At 45.4% G+C, this 16,746-nt stretch overlaps 7 protein-coding genes across 10 annotated transcripts; 2 read left to right on the top strand and 5 right to left on the bottom strand.

Annotated features, from left to right (window-relative positions):
• Positions 1-5: 5 nt before the first annotated feature.
• LOC125763750 (probable mitochondrial glutathione transporter SLC25A40) lies at positions 6-1,823 on the bottom strand. 3 transcript variants are annotated; one of them, XM_049427198.1, is made up of 4 exons: positions 1,660-1,823; positions 1,407-1,588; positions 1,140-1,315; positions 6-1,060 (listed from the first exon to the last, which is right to left on the bottom strand). In XM_049427198.1, exons 2-4 carry the CDS (start codon positions 1,534-1,536, stop codon positions 164-166), a joined length of 1,203 nt encoding a protein of 400 aa, XP_049283155.1. In that variant the 5' UTR covers positions 1,537-1,588; positions 1,660-1,823; the 3' UTR covers positions 6-163. The 3 variants fall into 3 exon arrangements, with proteins under 3 accessions (XP_049283155.1, XP_049283156.1, XP_049283154.1); XM_049427199.1 differs by having other exon boundaries at positions 6-142; positions 236-1,060; positions 1,407-1,820; XM_049427197.1 differs by having other exon boundaries at positions 1,407-1,702.
• Positions 1,824-2,347: 524 nt separating this feature from the next.
• Positions 2,348-8,750, top strand: LOC125763746 (SAFB-like transcription modulator). 2 transcript variants are annotated; one of them, XM_049427191.1, is made up of 8 exons: positions 2,348-2,588; positions 2,723-3,091; positions 3,153-3,327; positions 3,397-3,490; positions 3,558-3,592; positions 4,217-5,438; positions 6,516-6,653; positions 6,755-8,750. In XM_049427191.1, the coding sequence occupies exons 1-8, from the start codon at positions 2,463-2,465 to the stop codon at positions 7,632-7,634; spliced, it is 3,039 nt and encodes a 1,012-aa protein (XP_049283148.1). In that variant the 5' UTR covers positions 2,348-2,462; the 3' UTR covers positions 7,635-8,750. The 2 variants fall into 2 exon arrangements, with proteins under 2 accessions (XP_049283148.1, XP_049283147.1); XM_049427190.1 differs by having other exon boundaries at positions 6,752-8,750.
• Positions 8,418-10,330, bottom strand: LOC125763751 (mannose-1-phosphate guanyltransferase beta). The gene has a single exon (XM_049427200.1). It carries the CDS (start codon positions 9,960-9,962, stop codon positions 8,853-8,855), a length of 1,110 nt encoding a protein of 369 aa, XP_049283157.1. The 5' UTR covers positions 9,963-10,330; the 3' UTR covers positions 8,418-8,852.
• Positions 10,331-10,402: 72 nt separating this feature from the next.
• LOC125763753 (geranylgeranyl transferase type-2 subunit beta) lies at positions 10,403-12,152 on the top strand. Its single transcript, XM_049427202.1, has 5 exons — positions 10,403-10,510; positions 10,683-10,816; positions 10,886-10,990; positions 11,051-11,410; positions 11,480-12,152. The coding sequence occupies exons 2-5, from the start codon at positions 10,814-10,816 to the stop codon at positions 12,008-12,010; spliced, it is 999 nt and encodes a 332-aa protein (XP_049283159.1). The 5' UTR covers positions 10,403-10,510; positions 10,683-10,813; the 3' UTR covers positions 12,011-12,152.
• LOC125763755 (transmembrane protein 256 homolog) lies at positions 12,021-13,112 on the bottom strand. Its single transcript, XM_049427203.1, has 3 exons — positions 12,919-13,112; positions 12,369-12,668; positions 12,021-12,257 (listed from the first exon to the last, which is right to left on the bottom strand). The coding sequence occupies exons 1-3, from the start codon at positions 13,009-13,011 to the stop codon at positions 12,114-12,116; spliced, it is 537 nt and encodes a 178-aa protein (XP_049283160.1). The 5' UTR covers positions 13,012-13,112; the 3' UTR covers positions 12,021-12,113.
• Positions 13,064-14,534, bottom strand: LOC125763752 (Bardet-Biedl syndrome 5 protein homolog). Its single transcript, XM_049427201.1, has 2 exons — positions 14,348-14,534; positions 13,064-14,289 (listed from the first exon to the last, which is right to left on the bottom strand). Exons 1-2 carry the CDS (start codon positions 14,401-14,403, stop codon positions 13,302-13,304), a joined length of 1,044 nt encoding a protein of 347 aa, XP_049283158.1. The 5' UTR covers positions 14,404-14,534; the 3' UTR covers positions 13,064-13,301.
• On the bottom strand, positions 14,528-16,563 carry LOC125763749 (RNA polymerase II-associated factor 1 homolog). Its single transcript, XM_049427196.1, has 3 exons — positions 16,353-16,563; positions 15,022-16,266; positions 14,528-14,956 (listed from the first exon to the last, which is right to left on the bottom strand). The coding sequence occupies exons 1-3, from the start codon at positions 16,418-16,420 to the stop codon at positions 14,611-14,613; spliced, it is 1,659 nt and encodes a 552-aa protein (XP_049283153.1). The 5' UTR covers positions 16,421-16,563; the 3' UTR covers positions 14,528-14,610.
• Positions 16,564-16,746: the final 183 nt, after the last annotated feature.

The following is a 16,746-nucleotide window of genomic DNA, read 5'->3' as shown; positions in this document are numbered from 1 at the left end:
CAAAGTAATCTTCCAACAAATGACTAACAATTTATTGTACACAGTGGTAATCCATAGTATAGTTGCACATATGATTATCTCACATTCCGCAACCAGCGCCCGTGAGATTTGAGGAAGATGAGATAACGCTTGCGAAATGTTACTGAAGAAAAAAAAATATCGCTTAGTACTTGTTTATCTGGCGGCCGCGATGTGTCGGGGAGCCAATGAGGGTCGCAGAGGGCGTACTACTAACCGCGGTACTGATACTGGTCTCACTGGCAGCTGACGCTTTGTCCTTCTCCTGATATCGTTGAACGTTATAGCGATAGAAAAAGTTCTTCCCATACTCAAACGATGCGATCATGATGGCACAAGCGGGCGCTACCTTTACCAACCGTGGCGTTAACCCCGCAAAAAGTCCGCGAATGCCGTTCATTTGGAATATTCGTCCCATCGTCTCGAACGTGCCAATGGCTTTGAATGGTTTCTTAACGGCGTTCTCGCTGTTCTGAGCGTAAAGGAATTGTTCACCGAATGCAATCTGCTGGTGTGTTTTGACAACATCGAAGGGCACGGTGATAAAGGCGGCCACACCACCGGAAACAGCCCCACCAGCAAAACTAAACGTAAACGAAGGTTGGCTAACGTTGAAATGTTTCTTGATGGACTCATATGTCGTCCAGTAGATGCCACTGAATGGAACATCTCGTAGTATCGTTGGAAAGAAACCTTTCCACAAACCAAACACGCCCTGTACTCGTAACATGCTACGGAAAGCATGACCAACCTCTGTATAGCTTAGCCTTTCAGATTGCATCTTGGTGCGGATAAGCTCTAGAGGATTCACAATTGTGACGGCAAGCACACGAGCTGAGCTACCCGCCAGTAGTGGGAGCCAAATGGGAAGTTCGGCGTTACGCCCTTTCTTTCTTTGGTACAATTCCTTTAATCGAATACGAAACTGCTCGTAAGCCACAAAATAAATTACCGTGGTCGGAAGTGCCAGTATCAGTGTTGGTCCTAGACCTGACCAGAGAGATGGAACACCCTCATAGCGGCTGATTTTAGTGAAAGCATCCTAAAACAACAAGAACGTACAACCATATCAGAGCTATAAAGGCGCGATATCAGAGCTTCTGAAACCCTGTTTCACTTACGATCGTTCCATTAAAGTGAAGGGGACGTTTGCTGATCACCGAAGGACCCAACGGGCCGTTTGGACCGCATGGACAAATATGATCCATTAAACCATTGCAATATAGGTAACATTTGTTTGATATCAGTACTTTTTGTTGTGCTTGTAGTCGCGTTTTCACTACATCCAATGGAGTCACTGAAAGCGAAAAAGTATTTAAAGTGAATGAATTGCAAAAAATAATACAACACGTGTTGCATCATCTATCTCACACAATCGTCTAACTTACTGAACAGCGATGTTACTAGAGCACCACTGCAGGATGATAGTATCTGCTGATAGGGTCGGATTCGAAATCGGCTATCGTCCATATCTTCTCCTGCTGCAACCGTTCCAGTGCTGTCCTGGCTTCGTGCCATCGTATTGTGTGTGTTGTTTTGCTTCACTAAAACTGTAGCCAAACGTACATTACTGATAGAAAAGTTTTAAAAGGTACATTAGAACCATTTTTGCGTTGTGATCAATATAAATGCACTACAAACCATGAGTTGTTGACAGTAGCAATCAGATGAAATAAACAACCAGAGGCGGTAGTCTCGTAGCCAAACTGATACTTTTTTAGAAACAATAGGTACCTGCTTCAGTAGTTTATTAGAATATATTTTATGCTAAATTTGATAAAACAAAATTAATCATTTTTATAAATGCCAACAGAAAACCAATAATTATCCAGGTTTGTTGAAACGCAATGTTATGTTGTAAAAAATCGATCGTGCAATTTGGTATACACAGTCAGTGTGACCAGATTGTTTTCCTCGTTATCGGTAGGAAAGCAAAAAAATTATCGGTAGTTGTCGGTATGATCCTAATTCTGTGGGGGGGGGGGGGGTTGTTCGCAGGGAAAAATGGAAATGTTGAACTGTTGTTAATTTTGTTGTTTTCAGCGGCACAAAAAGAGCCAACACTCGGTCTTTTTAAAAATATGAAATTTTTGATTGTCTGTAGACAATTCATTCTTGACATTGACTTCTTCAGTAATATTAAGAAAAATCTGTGATTTTCGGTAGGACTCACGAAAAATCGGTAGTTTCAGGGTGCTCGTCTGTGAATCGGTAGACTTATCAAAAATCGGTAGGAATACAGATAAATCGGTATTTCTGGTCACACTGTACACAGTCCTCTGCTCACAACTGTCAAAAAGAATTGTCAACGAATTAATCAGAAAAAGCACGGGTGATGTACCTGCCGTACGTTGGCGCTTCGCAAAGCAGAAGATTAAATAGAACCGTAATTAAGCACGGGTGTATGTTGGTGCTCAATTTCGAGGGTAAATCTGTGACAAAACATGACGGAAACGCCCGATAAGCGAAAACTCACTGAATTACGTGTAGTGGATTTAAAGCAGGAACTGGAAAAACGTGGCAAGGACGGCAATGGGGTGAAAAATGTGCTTCTCGAGCGGCTCACTCAGGTATAGCTCGCACAAAGACGCCATATTGGTTGTTCATGAAAATCGGATGCTTTTTTCATCTCATGCGCTTGCTGCTGCTGCTGTTGCTGCGATGAATGATCACAATTTTCTTTGCACTTTCATACCAATGGCAGACGCTGCGTGAGGAAGGCCATGATCCGGAAACGATGGAATTCGATATTGTGGTTGGTAAAACATCGGTAAAGAAGGGTAAAGCTAACACAGGCGGTAAGACAGATGAAGAATCAAGCAACACGGATGCGGCAGTCATCAACGAGCAATATGCCGACGCTACGGAAATCAATGCAGCCTCTGAAATTAGCAAACAATGCGAGGAGAAGATAGTAATTAAAAATGAAAAGACAATTGATGTAGACCACGAACAGGACGCGAAAGTCGAATCCGTGAAGCAGGAAGTTAGTGAAAGGAAAGAATCGAACAATGTAGAAGAAGCAACGCAAGATAATACCAACATAAAGCAGGAGAAGGACGATTTTGTAAAGGTATTTACCGTGGAGGGAGCAAATTCAAATCAAACATGTAATGCAATTTCGTGTACTGCAGCCAACAGAATCAATCCCGCAGGAAAAATCGGTCCCAAAACAGGAGCAAAACAAAACCGTGGATTTGAAGGAAGATTCGAAGGAAGCGGACAACGAGGATTCGTTGAATCTTACGATCGGCGAGGAGGATGAGAAGTTGCTTCACGACAGCAACATGGAAGTAGATCAGAAGGAGGGTAAGTAATGAGCTGAAACATGCACCGGTCTTTTGAACATGGTTATAACTATATTTCTGTTCTTCATAGTCGATACCCAAAAAAAGGAACAATCGGTCGCAAAAGCTAAGGATAGTGCTTCGGAAGAATCTAAGAGAAATGACGAAAAACGCGAGGGAAAGATGTAGGTACTAATAGTGGCAGCCCAAGTGACAAATTTCGTTAATTCGTTGCTGTTTGTTTGTTTTCAGCGAGAAAAGCGTGGTTACATCCAGCACCGAAAAAGGTAATGTCGAACGTCGTTTAGCTTGCTTAACCCCGCCGCGCAATGTATTATGCGTTTGTTAGTAGTAGTGTTGCCGAATGCCGTTTAACTTTACTTTTTAACCTTTTGAACGAGTGACCATAGTACATAAGATGTCAATTTAACTGCTCAGTAGATTTGGTGTAATGTTGAATACCGGTTCCGGGATATAAACGATCAGCTAGGCGTACAATCACCGTATCATAATAACGCGTTTTCATATATTTTCCTGTGATTGATTGTGTATTGGTCAGCAAACGGCACGTACAAATACACATACACACAAACCCAAATCTAATGATGAAAAGCGCAAGCGGGCATGGGAACAGTCAACCGGAGGTGAAAGTAGTGTCACACACATCATAACTCCTACAGTAAGTGAAGAGATCATCTGTGGCGTAGTTTTTACCTGCAAACTTCGTTGTCCGGTAGTGCTGCAAGAAGATCCTGGGCACTCCCTTTTAGAGCGCGAGAAAGAGATGCGCAGACATACCGAGGGCCATCGAGTGTCACCGTGAAAGCGAGATGATTGGGTGTACTTGTTGAATAATCGTTCTATATGTTGTTGTTCTATATTTTTGCTCGGAAACGCGAAATATATTACAGACGGCGCAGCAGCAAAAACAACAGCATCAACGGCGACTTCAACGCGAACCGGCGGAGAAAAGGCGACGACAGCTTCGCCCGCTAACACCACATCCACTGCAAACACTGGCGCTGCCGGGGGCGATGAAAAAACGAAGGGAAGCTCGGACGCTGGAAGTGGCACGGCCGCTAATGTAGGTCGCAATTTGTGGGTATCGCGACTGTCCTCCCTTACCCGGGCAACCGATCTGAAGCAGATCTTTTCTAAGTATGGTAAAGTGATTGGTGCCAAGGTGGTCACTAACTCCCGCACTCCCGGAACACGCTGCTATGGGTACGTTACGATGGCATCGGCAAAGGATGCTACGGAATGTATTAACCATCTGCACCGTACAGAACTACATGGCCGGTTGATTTCGGTGGAACGTGCGAAATCTGAACTAGGTCCGGCACGCTCATCATCTACGGGAGCGGATTCTTCATCAGCGAAAGTGGCCACTTCCAACGGCAATGCTTCTACGAAGAGTTCGTCCGGGGGCAAAAGCGAATCGAAGCCAAAATCTTCCACATCAAACGATAAGAAGAAAAATGGCGAAGTTCCCAAATCGACTGTGACTACCTCCGATAAAGACAGAAAGCCACCACAAAAAGATCGTGCAAAGCCACGGTCAACTCGACCTGCAACGGAAGGAAAACGGCCGTTAACTGCAGCTACGTCAAGGGCTGCTACAGGAGGTGAAAAGGGATCAACAGCTGGCCGGAAAAGCACCGACGCAACGACAGCAACTGCTGGTAGGCGCAGTCGTGATCGAAGCCGCACGTCCCGCGATCGACGTTCGACCACGCAAGGGTCGTCGCAGGTACGAGATCGAGATCGTGATCAGCAGCAGCGTAGTCGTGCCAATAGCCGAGGTGTAGTCGGAGCAACAGCAACAGCCAAAGAACCTTCGCGAGATTCTCGTGAAGTTCTGTCTTTGCAGAAGATCCGCGAGGAACGGGAACGCCATCGATTGCGGGAACGAGAGCGACAATTGCGCGAGGAGGAACGACGACGGCGGGAAATACGGGCTCGGCAACGGGAGGAGGAAGATCGTCTACAGCGCGAACGAGAAAAGCTGGCAGCTGAACGCGAGCGAATCGAAAAGGAGAAAGCGGAACTGTTGCGGATCGTTCGCGAACGGCAGAAGCTCGAGCGAGAGAAGATAGAACTCGAGCATCTGGAGCTGAAACAGCAGCAAAGGAAGTACGGTTGCAAATTCATTCATATTTCACCAACAAACACATTTACCTTTCATTCTAGATTTCTCGTTATGGTTCTTTTTTTTGTTTTGCTTGTTTCCGTTAAAACAACTACCGTTTTACGTCAAATATTCTCTAAGGATCGTTCATTATACACCCTTCTGTATTGCTTACTTGAAGAAGTGTAGCTAAATCCATGTTCCCGACTAAGTGAACGATATGACAAAGAAGAAAAAAACAAATCAAGTGTCTCCTACTGTTCGAAGATGTTGTGAATTGCGAAGATTTTCGTGTAATTAAACATATCCAGCACAAAAGTTACGGAACATTACGCTATACCGCATTAACGTTGCGATATTTGCATATAGGTGCTGCTGTACGATGACTCCTGTGTATTGCAGTTAAACATATCCTATATTCTACAAAGTGCTGTGTAAAAGCTTTTCAAAGGGACTTGTCTGCAGACCAATGTGATCGTCCAGACTGACCGCCAGCCATGCAGCTTCATTCTAGTGGATATGAAGACAACTTCTCTTCTCTCTTGTGGATACGCTGACAACGACGACAAACAGAGCTACCAAACACTGTGTACGCGTTTTGCAGATATATAGTAAACAACTAAGCGGAATCCCAAGGAACAAATCAACGGCTAATCAAATAATCGTGACGTGAAATGATTTTGTAACGAGACCAGATCCGGGGACCCGATCGCACAGAATAGTTTGTGCATCTTTTATTTTTTTGCAGAAAGTGAAAAAGTGATCTTTCAGATACCGCGCCGCTGATTGTCTTAAAATCTATCATTCAAAGTGTGCAAATATTTGCGAATTAAATGTCCTCAAGATCAATATCAAATGTCACGAAAGTGATCACCAATTAAAGGACATGGACATAGCACATTCCCACTGTCCATTGCCTACAGTGTCCAACGATGAGCTGCTCTTTTGAATAATTCCTTTCCCTTTTTGAATGAAATGTTATGTTTCACCTTGAATTGTACCTTTCCCACATAATACAATTCGGTAAAGAATTATGCAAATCGTGTTAACATTGTGCATGTTTCACTACACACCCATTTCAGGATCGAAGAGGCAAAGAGGTCGCTGAAGCGTCCCTCAACCGATCGGTACGATGATGATCGCAAACGGCCTGCACCAGATCGTCGTGTTGAAGCGCCACCGCCGCCAAGATTCGATTCGACAATATCCTCTAGTTCAGGGTATGTAATCGAACGATAGAAATAACGCGAACACATCAAAGGATCCTTACGGAATGGTATGTCAATTGCCACCTTTTGTTTCTCTTTTCTCTGTGTAGTAGACGCAACAACTATGATCGCATTTCGACGTCGGACAAAAAGGTCCGTTTGGATGATTATCCGTCGACGTCGTCGTCCTCATCCAAGCGAGACGATTTTAGAAGAGACAGTTTCAAACGCGGCGGTGGTGACGATTATAGGCGCGGTAGCGACGATTACAAGCGCGGTGGAGATGATTACAAGCGCGGTGGTGGGGACGACTTTAAGCGCGATTCCCGCGATGACTACAAATCGAGCGGTCGTTCCGGCGATGACTATGGCAAACGGGACAGTGGCTATAGCAAGCGCGATCTAGATCGCCCCATCTCCAGCTCTTATGATGGGCGCGGTGGTGGTGGTGGTGGTGGTAGTGGACTATTGTCACAATCAATAGGCAAGGAAGGACGTTATAGCGAGCGTTCTAATGACTACCGTGGTGGCGGTGGTGGTGGCGCCAGCGGAGGCAGTGGAGGTGGCGGTCTGAATGGAGGTAGTAGTGGTGCTGGCCGCGGTGGAGAAGATCGCGATCGCAACAATTCCTCCAGTAGTCGATATGGAAATGATCGTACTAGTGGTGGTAATGGCACTACTTCCGGTGGCAATTGGCACAACAATGCGGGTCTGTCGCAGATTAGTGGAATATCGTCGCTGGGAAATTGGGGCGACAAAACGAACGATGGTGGCGGTAGCGGTGGTGGAGGCGGCTGGCGGAATATGGACAATGGTCAGGACCGGTACGATCGAACGTACAATGAGCGCAAACCGATGCAGATATCTTCGGGTGGAGGTGGTTTTATTGATCAGCCACGAACGAATCAGTTTATGGGCGGAAGTGGTGGTGGCAGGCCTCAAGATCGATACGGTCAATCGATGTCCAACCGTTTTGACAATGCCCGGTACTAAACCTCCAATTTAACCTTCAACTAGGTTATAACGGTAGGGTTAAGTTTTTAAATTTACATTTAATTTTCATGATTTTTGAAGAACAATCACCGATATCGGTTTACTTCCTTCCGAAGTGGAAGGAACTTTCCTACATAGGACACTTGCGCACTTGAATCACGAATAAATCGTATAATAATATTATTGTAGTTTTCCACCTCCACGAATACCTCCGGTATTCAGACAAACTTTTGGTAAGAGAAATAAGGCGGACCAGTACCGTGCTAAGTGTACAGTCTAACGCAGTGTAGTCCTGGGACTTACTTTGCAACTTCTTTGTAAACCGTGACGCTAGTGAAACAGTTTAAATCAAACAACTACGATTAGACCGTTGCGCATAATAAGAAATATAGTTACGATCATAACCCGAAAGCTGGTTATGCAAGCAGTAGCTGGATACACATAGTACGTGTGTAGTTATTTTTTAAATTTCCTGAAACATTCATAGAAATCCATCACAAACGCAACACAACATAGAGTTCGATATCTGTTCCTACCAGTAATATGTTTTATAATAAGCACTCAGAATATATATCGCTAGAGCCGAAATAAGGACAGCACAGGTTAATGAATACAGTAAAAAGCTATCTAATCTACTTTCTCTATCTGTCTATTGCACATCGTAACATACCGCCAAACCAACAATTTTTCTATATGAAATCGTAACTACAATTTGTAGCCTACATGAATTGTAGGAAGATCCATTGAAGCGTAATGCTGTGAACGAAATGAACTTTAAAATGGTTTGTTTGTTTTACAGGATGTTTTTTATTATTTTGGAATGCAAAATATAGTAGTACCCAAGTTAAACGACGCGACTATTCGAGTTTCCTAGCAATTCTTGATTGATGCCGCGGTTGGACAATATTGTTGGTAGATACATTGAGGAAACCGCGAAATGAGAACATATACGCACTTCGAAAATTCCATCGTCGAAATTTATAGATTAACTGCGAAAACAGTAAAAAGGTGTAGAAATTGACACGTTCGTTTATAAAATGCTCCATTCGTATAGGGGTTTCTTATTAGTAGAGAAATAAAATTAAAAAAAAAAACGTTGCCTTTCTGCTTCAATAACCACGGTTTTGATCCTATCGGTAGATAAGCGTATTTTGGGATCGTTGAATCTCTCCGCCTATCGTCGCGCGCTTCGTTTTAGGAAAAAAATCTCCCGCTGCTCTACATGATGATCTGTGGTTCAGGAACGCTCAACGCGATGCTTTTGTGGGGTAACACTTGGCCACCGTTGATATAGATCTCGTCTTTAACGATCACGTCCTCTCCGAGCACGGTCGTACCTTCGAGGCGCACCCATCGGCCGACAACACAACGCCAACCGATAATGCAACTGTCCAGCCACGAGTGGGACTTAATGATGGCATCCTTCAGAATGGTGCAACGCTTGATGCATACACCGTCTTCGATCACCACATTTGGACCGATCGTAACGTTCGGTCCGATCCTGCAGCCGGCCCCGATTTTGGCTGTAGGGTCCACCAGCACGTTCCCCACGAATCCAGCTGGCCCATTGTACAGCAGTTCCGGTTGTCGTTGCCGAAGAGAAGTCAGATACAGGCACATGCCCGTGAGAAAGTCACGCGGTTGACCAATGTCCATCCAGAAACCGTTCAGCTCAAACGCGTACAGCTCCTTTTCGTGTGACATTACGGGGAAGATTTCCTTCTCAATGGACGTTGGCTTCAGCTCGATCCGTGATAGGACGGATGGATTTAGCACGTACATTCCGGCGTTGATTTTGTTGCTCACAAACTCCTGTGGTTTTTCGATAAAGCTCTTGATACAGCCGTCTTCCGCATACAGCACGACACCGTACTTCGATGGTTCTTCGACACGAGTTACGACAATCGTACCCTCCCGCCCATGTCGTCGATGGAACTGTTCCAGCTCTTTGAACGGAAAGTCACATATTATGTCCGAGTTTAGGACGAAGAAGGGTTCGGTACTTTCGGAGAGGATGGATTTTGCCAGTGCCAGTGGTCCAGCCGTACCGAGCGGTTCTGTCTCGTGTGAAAAGATAAGCTTCACGCCAAGCCGTTCAACCTGAGCAGATAGTTCCGCCTCCATTTGTTCGGCACGGTATGAAACGGCAAGTATGACCTGTGTCACACCCGCCTCGACCAGGGCTTCGATTTGATGTAAAAGGATTGGTTTGTTGGCAAACTCTACCAAGGGTTTTGGGGTGCTGAGTGTAAGCGGGCGCAGACGTGTGCCGTATCCGCCGACCAGAATTAGGGCACGCATTCCGTTATCTTTACCAACGATGCCCATATTAAAAACGTACTCTACTACTGTTCACTACGATTCCAACTGGGCAGTGTGACACGTAACTAGACTGCGCTGTATAAAGTTATTATTGCAATGGCAGATCTTTCTTATAAAGAAGACACTAATGTTGTTATCAGCAAATGCTTTCTGCTGAGCTAGCTCTTTCCGCAGAAACCGGTATCTTCTCGCGTTTCCACGAAGGTATTAACTAGTGAAATTGCACAAAATATTAAGCACACAGACACAAGTTAATTTCTAAACTCGGGATTCGCTTCTTCAAAAGCAAATTTTAACGAATCAGTGAGATAAAGGATGTTCGATGCGCGGAGTGAATCATTTGGTCAGATGTTTACTTAGATTGTTTTTTTTGCTTCACTGGGCGGTGAAAAAATGTAATCAAAAGGCCAGCGGTTGTTTGTTGACGTTTCAACAATAGTCGTGTCACTTTGTTGTCATTTCAATTCGAATTGGCTGCGTCCGTGAAACCTTTGATATCTTGCGCATCGCGCAAGATACAATACCTCCTGAATAGATATGGCAAACCTACGCTGGTAATTTAACATGATTGTATAACATATATTAATTGACCTATGTTATTTATTCGGTTGGCTATTTACGATACAAAAAAAATTAAATATCTGTGCACATTACAAACGGCCACCATCCCTGGCTGAGTAGGAGCGCGCCGCATAAATGAATTTGACATTTCTTTGTTTTCCTAAGGTCATTCGTAAAAAAGGAACGGAGAAATTAGCTAGACTACACCAAAAGTCTCACACATAATTAAAGCTTGCAAGGAAGCTCGAGAAATCTGCAACATTTGCTCGTCCACATCGAAAAGATTTGCTTAGACAATGGTGATGCAAAGTGTGCAATTATTAGGAGTGATACGGATGTAACTCTAATTCTTATCGTTTCTTCGACAGGCTTTCGCTTCGAACGATGTGAGAATAACCGATGAATCGAAGGAATTGTACTTCGACAAGCATGTAGAATATATTGCAAACCATGGCAATGACAAGAACGATTATGTGAGTATTTCAAGTTGTTGTTTATCTCGGCTAAGTACCATTACTTCTTTTCTTTCTTAGGAGTATTGCATGACCGAGTTCCTCCGTATGTCCGGAATATACTGGGGTGTAACCGGGCTTGATCTGATGAACGAACTAGGCCGATTAGACAAGCGCTCGATTATAGATTTCGTCAAGAAGTGTCAGTGCCCGATAACGGGGGGCATTGCGGCGTGCGAAGGGCATGATCCACATATACTCTACACGCTGAGTGCGGTTCAGATCCTGATCATTTACGACTGTCTGGACGCCATCGATACGGACATGGTGGCAAAGTATGTGGCCTCGCTACAACAGCTCGACGGAAGCTTCTTCGGTGACAAGTGGGGCGAAGTAGATACCCGATTTTCCTTCTGTGCCGTGGCCATTTTGAGTCTGATCGTATGTATCACTTGTTGGTTCTGACCTTCGAATACACCGATCGATAGCTTTTTGTTCACTCTTTGCCAGGGTCGAATGGATGTGATGGATGTGGAAAAAGCTGTTAGCTTTGTCATGTCCTGCTGCAACTCGGACGGTGGCTTTGGATCGAAACCGAACGCCGAAAGCCATGCTGGGTTGATATATTGTTGTGTTGGCTTTCTCTCAATTACGGACCAACTGCAGCAGCTAGATTGCGAGCGGTTGGGTTGGTGGCTCTGCGAGCGACAGCTTCCGAGCGGTGGCCTAAACGGACGACCCGAGAAGCTTCCCGATGTCTGCTATTCCTGGTGGGTGTTGGCTTCCCTCACAATCATCGGACGGCTACATTGGATCAGTTCGGAAAAGTTGGAAAAATTCATCCTGTCGTGCCAGGATGCGGAAACGGGTGGATTTGCCGATCGTACTGGAAACCTGCCGGACATTTTCCACACCCTATTCGGGCTAGGGGCACTGTCGCTGCTCGGTGACAGGCGATTGAAGCCAGTCAATCCCACGTTCTGTATGCCCCAGTATGTCATCGAAGGATGCAATCTGAAGCCAAAAGTCATTGTGCTGTAGACAGTGGCCCAATAAGTGCAATGGTTGTTTTATTTCACTTCAATCCAACTACTAAAGTGATGAATGAACAATGGAAATGCTCTTTCTTTTAACATTAGTATGCTTAAATAATAAATGACAACCATGCAAAGATCAACAGAAATCCACCCATTGGAGTAAGTCGAACCACGCTGCGATCGTTTGTGAAGGCAACGTAGTAGCACGTTCCACAAAACAGAGCCATTCCAGACATCATGAGAGTCATCGTCTGTTGGAAGTACGAACATTTATCAATCAAGCAGTTATGAGTATTCGGATTCGGATTCGGATTATGTTATTTCCTTTACTTTGGGTAGTGTAATAATATGCTTTCCCTTACCAGATACGGACGCCGTGCAAATGGAGCGGCCATAAGGGCCAGTGAATGGATGAAATGATAACGGTTGGTCATTTCAAATATTTGCTTCGGATCGCGTTCTTGCACATCTTCTTCCTTCAATGGAAAGTGGTGATGAGCCCCATAAGCTGCGAGAATCACCGCTGTAGCACCACTCAGTCCTGCCAGTCTTATGATATGGCGGTTGTGGCCCAAAAGCTTCCACATTGACGGCAGCGCTTGTTGGGCAGCGGTCGATGTGTGAGTTGCTGCATTTTGTACTATGGCTTTTGGCTTCAGTCCCTGAAAAGCAGATGCGAATGTGAGTCCTTTGGGAAACAAAGTGTTTGTACTGGAGTTGTTAATGGTAATTATACAAGGTGTAGCTTTGAAATATATCGGCGGCAGAATTCTAACGGTGAGAGAACTACGAACCGACCAACTAATACAGGTCGGGATGCTAATTAAACTATGCAGAATTAGGTCCGAAGAGTCCAATGCAATATTTCATTTTGGACGCCGCATCAGAATTTTTTTAACAAACAATACATACCACAGCTTTCGCCCCATTCGAAGCCATCGACCACATAGTGCTGGAAACGGGATTATTGAAGAGAACGTAGTTCATGGCTTCGTTTAAACCCATTTTACAATGAAAATGTGCGTTGTTATTCCAGAAACTAAATTTGCACAGGTAGTTATCAGCAGAATAATTGTTTATTAACTCGAAACGTCATTTACCGCTTGCAGAAGATGCATGTAAATGAGCGCGGGTTGATTTCTTGTTAGTCATCATTACGATAGTCCATAAAAATGTGTCTGTTGCTAGTACGAATCTGGGAAACAAATGATTTCGATAATAAGGACATCTACAGCTGAGATATTGTCGTTAAGTGTGATGTCTTATTGCTTTCAGCCACTGACCGCATGTCTATCCTATTGCGATGGCAGTACATCCCAAAGGTCCTTTACTGTGTAGCCGTCCTTGAGAGATTCCATAGCAAAACCTAGCTCTTTGCAATAGAAAGGCCTCCGATTAGAATGGCCTAAACCATCTCTTGTAGCCGTATCCGCTAGATAGGCCGTAAACTTTGAATTGATTTCACTTCCAGTGGTAGCATTGAGTTCCTCTATATCGTCCACCGATTCGGTCGGGGTACGTTCGACGGCGGCTGGCGCTTCGTAAAACACACCAAACACGGGAGTTTCCGTATAGACACTATGGAGTGAATGTAGCTCCTTGTACACGTCGCCGAGCCGATCGGCAGGATCAATGCGAAAGCCCAATACGTAAGAGCCAGCCGTTTCGAGCGTTTGAATGACTAACGCAGGGCCGTACTTTGACTCACGAATGCGCAAACTTGCTATCTGCATGTACGGCAGCGATATGTTAAAGCTGTTGTTCATCTCCGCGTACCAAACGAGCCGTACATTGCTTACGATCAGGATGCCAAGGTTTCCCTGATCGCTCGACAGGTTCCACACGCCGTTGATGGTGTTGAAGATCTGCTCCTGAGGCTGCACTTGCAGCTGTCCCGACACTACCACCGAGGAACGAAGCTTTAGCTCTCTGTAGACGGTCGAGCCCTGGTAGAGACGGTACACATCAAAGATGGAAGCAAAGTGTTTCGTATTGGTAGCCGTCAGGTTGGTGAATATGAACTCAAACCGCGAGTTCGATCCAACGCTGAGTACGTACAGCGCTTGGGTGGTTCCGCGAACTTTCGAAACCACCGTTTTGGTGTTCATGGTCAGTATGCAGGAGTAGCCAATGGAAAGGCTAAAACGGTGCGACGTAATCGAATACCAGATGAGACGTAGGTTGGTCACTAAAATCCGACCACAGTCACCACTGTTGCCCTTAGTGTCTTCTACAGAATCGAGCACATCTAGGATAACTTCTCCGCTGCGGGTTGTTTTGTAGCTGGAATTGGAATAACTTTAAGATACACTGAAACAGCCCATCTGGATATTTGTCTTACACCGAAGGGATGTCGAATTTAACTTCTCTATCCTCCCAAACTGGTTTTTGGTTCATTTTGCTCTATTTCTACGCTAGACTTCACGGTGCGTATCTAGGTATTCCCTTTGTTATGTGTAGGCTCGACCCATTCCGTCACCATGGTAACTGCTTTGCGATGCTCAACAATGCCGAATAGAACTCGCTTTTCCAATGTTCGTAAAATGTTTATTATAGAAATGTATGGATTAGAAAGTAAGAAGTGGTCGCGCTTCCGTATCGAATTTATTCTGATTCACTTCCTGAGCGGCTGGCTGATCCACTGCGCGAGCCGCCGCCATCTGGAGTTCGGGAGCGACTACGCGAACCGGACCCCGAACGTGACCCAGAGCGTAGGCGTGACCTGGAACGGGAACGTGACACGGACCGTGAACGAGAACGCGAGGCTGAAGCTCGTCGCGATCCCGATCGAGAACGTGAGCGCGAAACGCTGCGACTATTGCTCCGAGTAGGTGAGCGACTTTTAGATCCACTGCGGCTACGACTTCCAGAACCACTGCGACTACGGCTACCCGTTTTTGACCGGCTGCGACTTCTCGAAACGGATCTCGACTGAGATCTTGTACCCGATCTGGAAAGAGGTGAATCGTCTCGATTAGGGGTTTCCGTTTAGTGTATACTCTTTTCCCAACATACCTTGATCTCGATCGGGACGATCCAGAGTGGTTCGATCCCTGTGATCGGGAACGACTTCGATCCCGATCTTCTCGCTTTGCTTTATCCTCATTCTGATCGGTTTCTCCTTTTCCTTCACCTCCTTGCGCCTGACTGCCTTGCGCTTCCTCTTCATCGTCCTCTTCTTCTTCTTCCTCTTCGATGTCTTCATCATCTTCTTCGCCTGGTGGTTCAAGCTGCCGCTCGCGATAGCGCTGCATGCGATGCTCAGAAGCATTCAATGGACGATGCTTCACGACCAGCTTCGTGTTGCTCTGCTGCTGAGCATTTTTCTGCCGACGTTTGCTCAGTCGAACTCTCGTTTCCAGCTCGTTGTAGTAGATGCCATCCTGGCGCAGCACAAGGTAATAGTTTTCTTCGTAACCCTTGGAGGCCTTGCTCTTCACATTCCAGTTGTACTCGCGAGCCATCTTGTACTCGTACTCCTCCTCATCCTCATACAGCATTTCGTTAACCAAATCGCGTCGCCGCTTCTCGAGCGTGTCTTCCGTTGGCAGGAAGTAGGCAACGAACTGCTCACCGCTTTCATCCATCACACCACGGATCATTGCCTGCGACATTTCTTCGATTTGAGCCGGAACGTTCTTGCCACTCGGTGCGGGATCCGAATCGAAAATGACTTGGGCGCACGGATACTTCCAGTTGGCAAAGTCCGGAAACACGGGCATTACCTCGACCGGCGTAACACCCGGCTTGCTGTAGTGTGTCGTGATTGGTTTCGTGTTGTCGTCGAACGTCTTCTCGATAGCCTTGACTTGCGCCTCGCGGTCCATGTAGAGCGTTTCTTCACGCAAGCTTTTCTTCACATTAAAACCGACCTTCGCCTCCACCTTTTCCATCGTTTGCGGATTGAAACGCGTCTGTTCGGTGGAGATGTACTCCGATTTTCGCAACCAAGACACACTTTTCGCATGCCGGCTGCTACGCATCGAGTCCTGAGGCGTGTGAATGTCCTCTTCGAGCAACTTCTCATCGGCTGGATCCAGCTGGGCCGAATGGTCGATTTGGTACAGATCCCGGTTTATCAGATCGATTGTAACTCCCAAATCGTGCTCGGTAAGCACCTCATAGCGATAGTTACGCTCCAGCGAGGTCGGGTTGTATTGGATGAAGCGGTCATTTTCAAACGGATAGGTAATAAACTTTAGGTCAAATGGAATATCCGGCAGTGTGTTGCAATATTTCACTCGAGAAATTAACTCCGATCTGCAATGCAAAGTAACAACAGAAGAATGATACTGAAACTTAGGCGTTTGTTTACCACGCGAGTAAGGCATTATCAGTTGATTTACCTTCGTTCTTGCTGACGAACAGGACGCTTATCGGCTCCATTCGCACCATTTTGCACGGTCGGAGCCATCGTTGGCGGTGATAATTCGATTGTTTTATCAAATTTGTAGGAAAACACGACACTCCGCGCTGTTATGATACTGTACAAAATCTACAGAGTAATGAGGTCTCGTAAAGGCTTTGTTGACAACGACATGTTGGATTTCTATTCTGACATTTAGATGTCCTTCGCGGCTGTGATTGGTGACTTGTTTACTAAATAAATTTCAGCGCTCCAAGTTTTAGCGCTTTAGTTCGTTGCGAAAACTGTGTAGGTACAACGGATAATTCCTTTTCCGATGGGTAAACTTTTTTCGTAATAAAATTTTTATAAATAAACAAATAAACAGCATTTTT

The sequence above is a fragment of the Anopheles funestus genome, chromosome 2RL, assembly GCF_943734845.2.
Source record: "Anopheles funestus chromosome 2RL, idAnoFuneDA-416_04, whole genome shotgun sequence".
Taxonomy (NCBI): Eukaryota; Metazoa; Arthropoda; class Insecta; order Diptera; family Culicidae; genus Anopheles; species Anopheles funestus.
The sequence above is the reverse complement of the archived record's forward strand: the minus strand, read 5'-3'. Positions and strand labels throughout refer to the sequence as shown.

What these genes read in the sequence shown, in the direction of transcription:
- LOC125763746 (XM_049427190.1), top strand. Translation starts at nt 2,463, where the DNA reads ATGACGGAAACGCCCGATAAGCGAAAACTCACTGAATTACGTGTAGTG. An exon ending in GGAAGTAGATCAGAAGGAGG is followed by an intron (nt 3,328 to 3,396) that starts GTAAGTAATGAG and finishes TGTTCTTCATAG; the next exon opens with TCGATACCCAAAAAAAGGAA. An exon ending in TACATCCAGCACCGAAAAAG is followed by an intron (nt 3,593 to 4,216) that starts GTAATGTCGAAC and finishes AATATATTACAG; the next exon opens with ACGGCGCAGCAGCAAAAACA.
- LOC125763752 (XM_049427201.1), bottom strand. Translation starts at nt 14,403, where the DNA reads ATGAACCAAAAACCAGTTTGGGAGGATAGAGAAGTTAAATTCGACATC. An exon ending in AAATTCGACATCCCTTCGGT is followed by an intron (nt 14,290 to 14,347) that starts GTAAGACAAATA and finishes TTCCAATTCCAG; the next exon opens with CTACAAAACAACCCGCAGCG.
- LOC125763749 (XM_049427196.1), bottom strand. Translation starts at nt 16,420, where the DNA reads ATGGCTCCGACCGTGCAAAATGGTGCGAATGGAGCCGATAAGCGTCCT. An exon ending in GTTCGTCAGCAAGAACGAAG is followed by an intron (nt 16,267 to 16,352) that starts GTAAATCAACTG and finishes TTTGCATTGCAG; the next exon opens with ATCGGAGTTAATTTCTCGAG. An exon ending in TCGTCCCGATCGAGATCAAG is followed by an intron (nt 14,957 to 15,021) that starts GTATGTTGGGAA and finishes ACCTCTTTCCAG; the next exon opens with ATCGGGTACAAGATCTCAGT.
- LOC125763751 (XM_049427200.1), bottom strand. Translation starts at nt 9,962, where the DNA reads ATGGGCATCGTTGGTAAAGATAACGGAATGCGTGCCCTAATTCTGGTC.
- LOC125763755 (XM_049427203.1), bottom strand. Translation starts at nt 13,011, where the DNA reads ATGGGTTTAAACGAAGCCATGAACTACGTTCTCTTCAATAATCCCGTT. An exon ending in CGAATGGGGCGAAAGCTGTG is followed by an intron (nt 12,669 to 12,918) that starts GTATGTATTGTT and finishes TCTGCTTTTCAG; the next exon opens with GGACTGAAGCCAAAAGCCAT. An exon ending in TTGCACGGCGTCCGTATCTG is followed by an intron (nt 12,258 to 12,368) that starts GTAAGGGAAAGC and finishes TACTTCCAACAG; the next exon opens with ACGATGACTCTCATGATGTC.
- LOC125763750 (XM_049427198.1), bottom strand. Translation starts at nt 1,536, where the DNA reads ATGGCACGAAGCCAGGACAGCACTGGAACGGTTGCAGCAGGAGAAGAT. An exon ending in TCTAGTAACATCGCTGTTCA is followed by an intron (nt 1,316 to 1,406) that starts GTAAGTTAGACG and finishes TTTCGCTTTCAG; the next exon opens with TGACTCCATTGGATGTAGTG. An exon ending in TTCACTTTAATGGAACGATC is followed by an intron (nt 1,061 to 1,139) that starts GTAAGTGAAACA and finishes TTGTTGTTTTAG; the next exon opens with GATGCTTTCACTAAAATCAG.
- LOC125763753 (XM_049427202.1), top strand. An exon ending in GCAATGACAAGAACGATTAT is followed by an intron (nt 10,991 to 11,050) that starts GTGAGTATTTCA and finishes TTTCTTTCTTAG; the next exon opens with GAGTATTGCATGACCGAGTT. An exon ending in TGGCCATTTTGAGTCTGATC is followed by an intron (nt 11,411 to 11,479) that starts GTATGTATCACT and finishes ACTCTTTGCCAG; the next exon opens with GGTCGAATGGATGTGATGGA.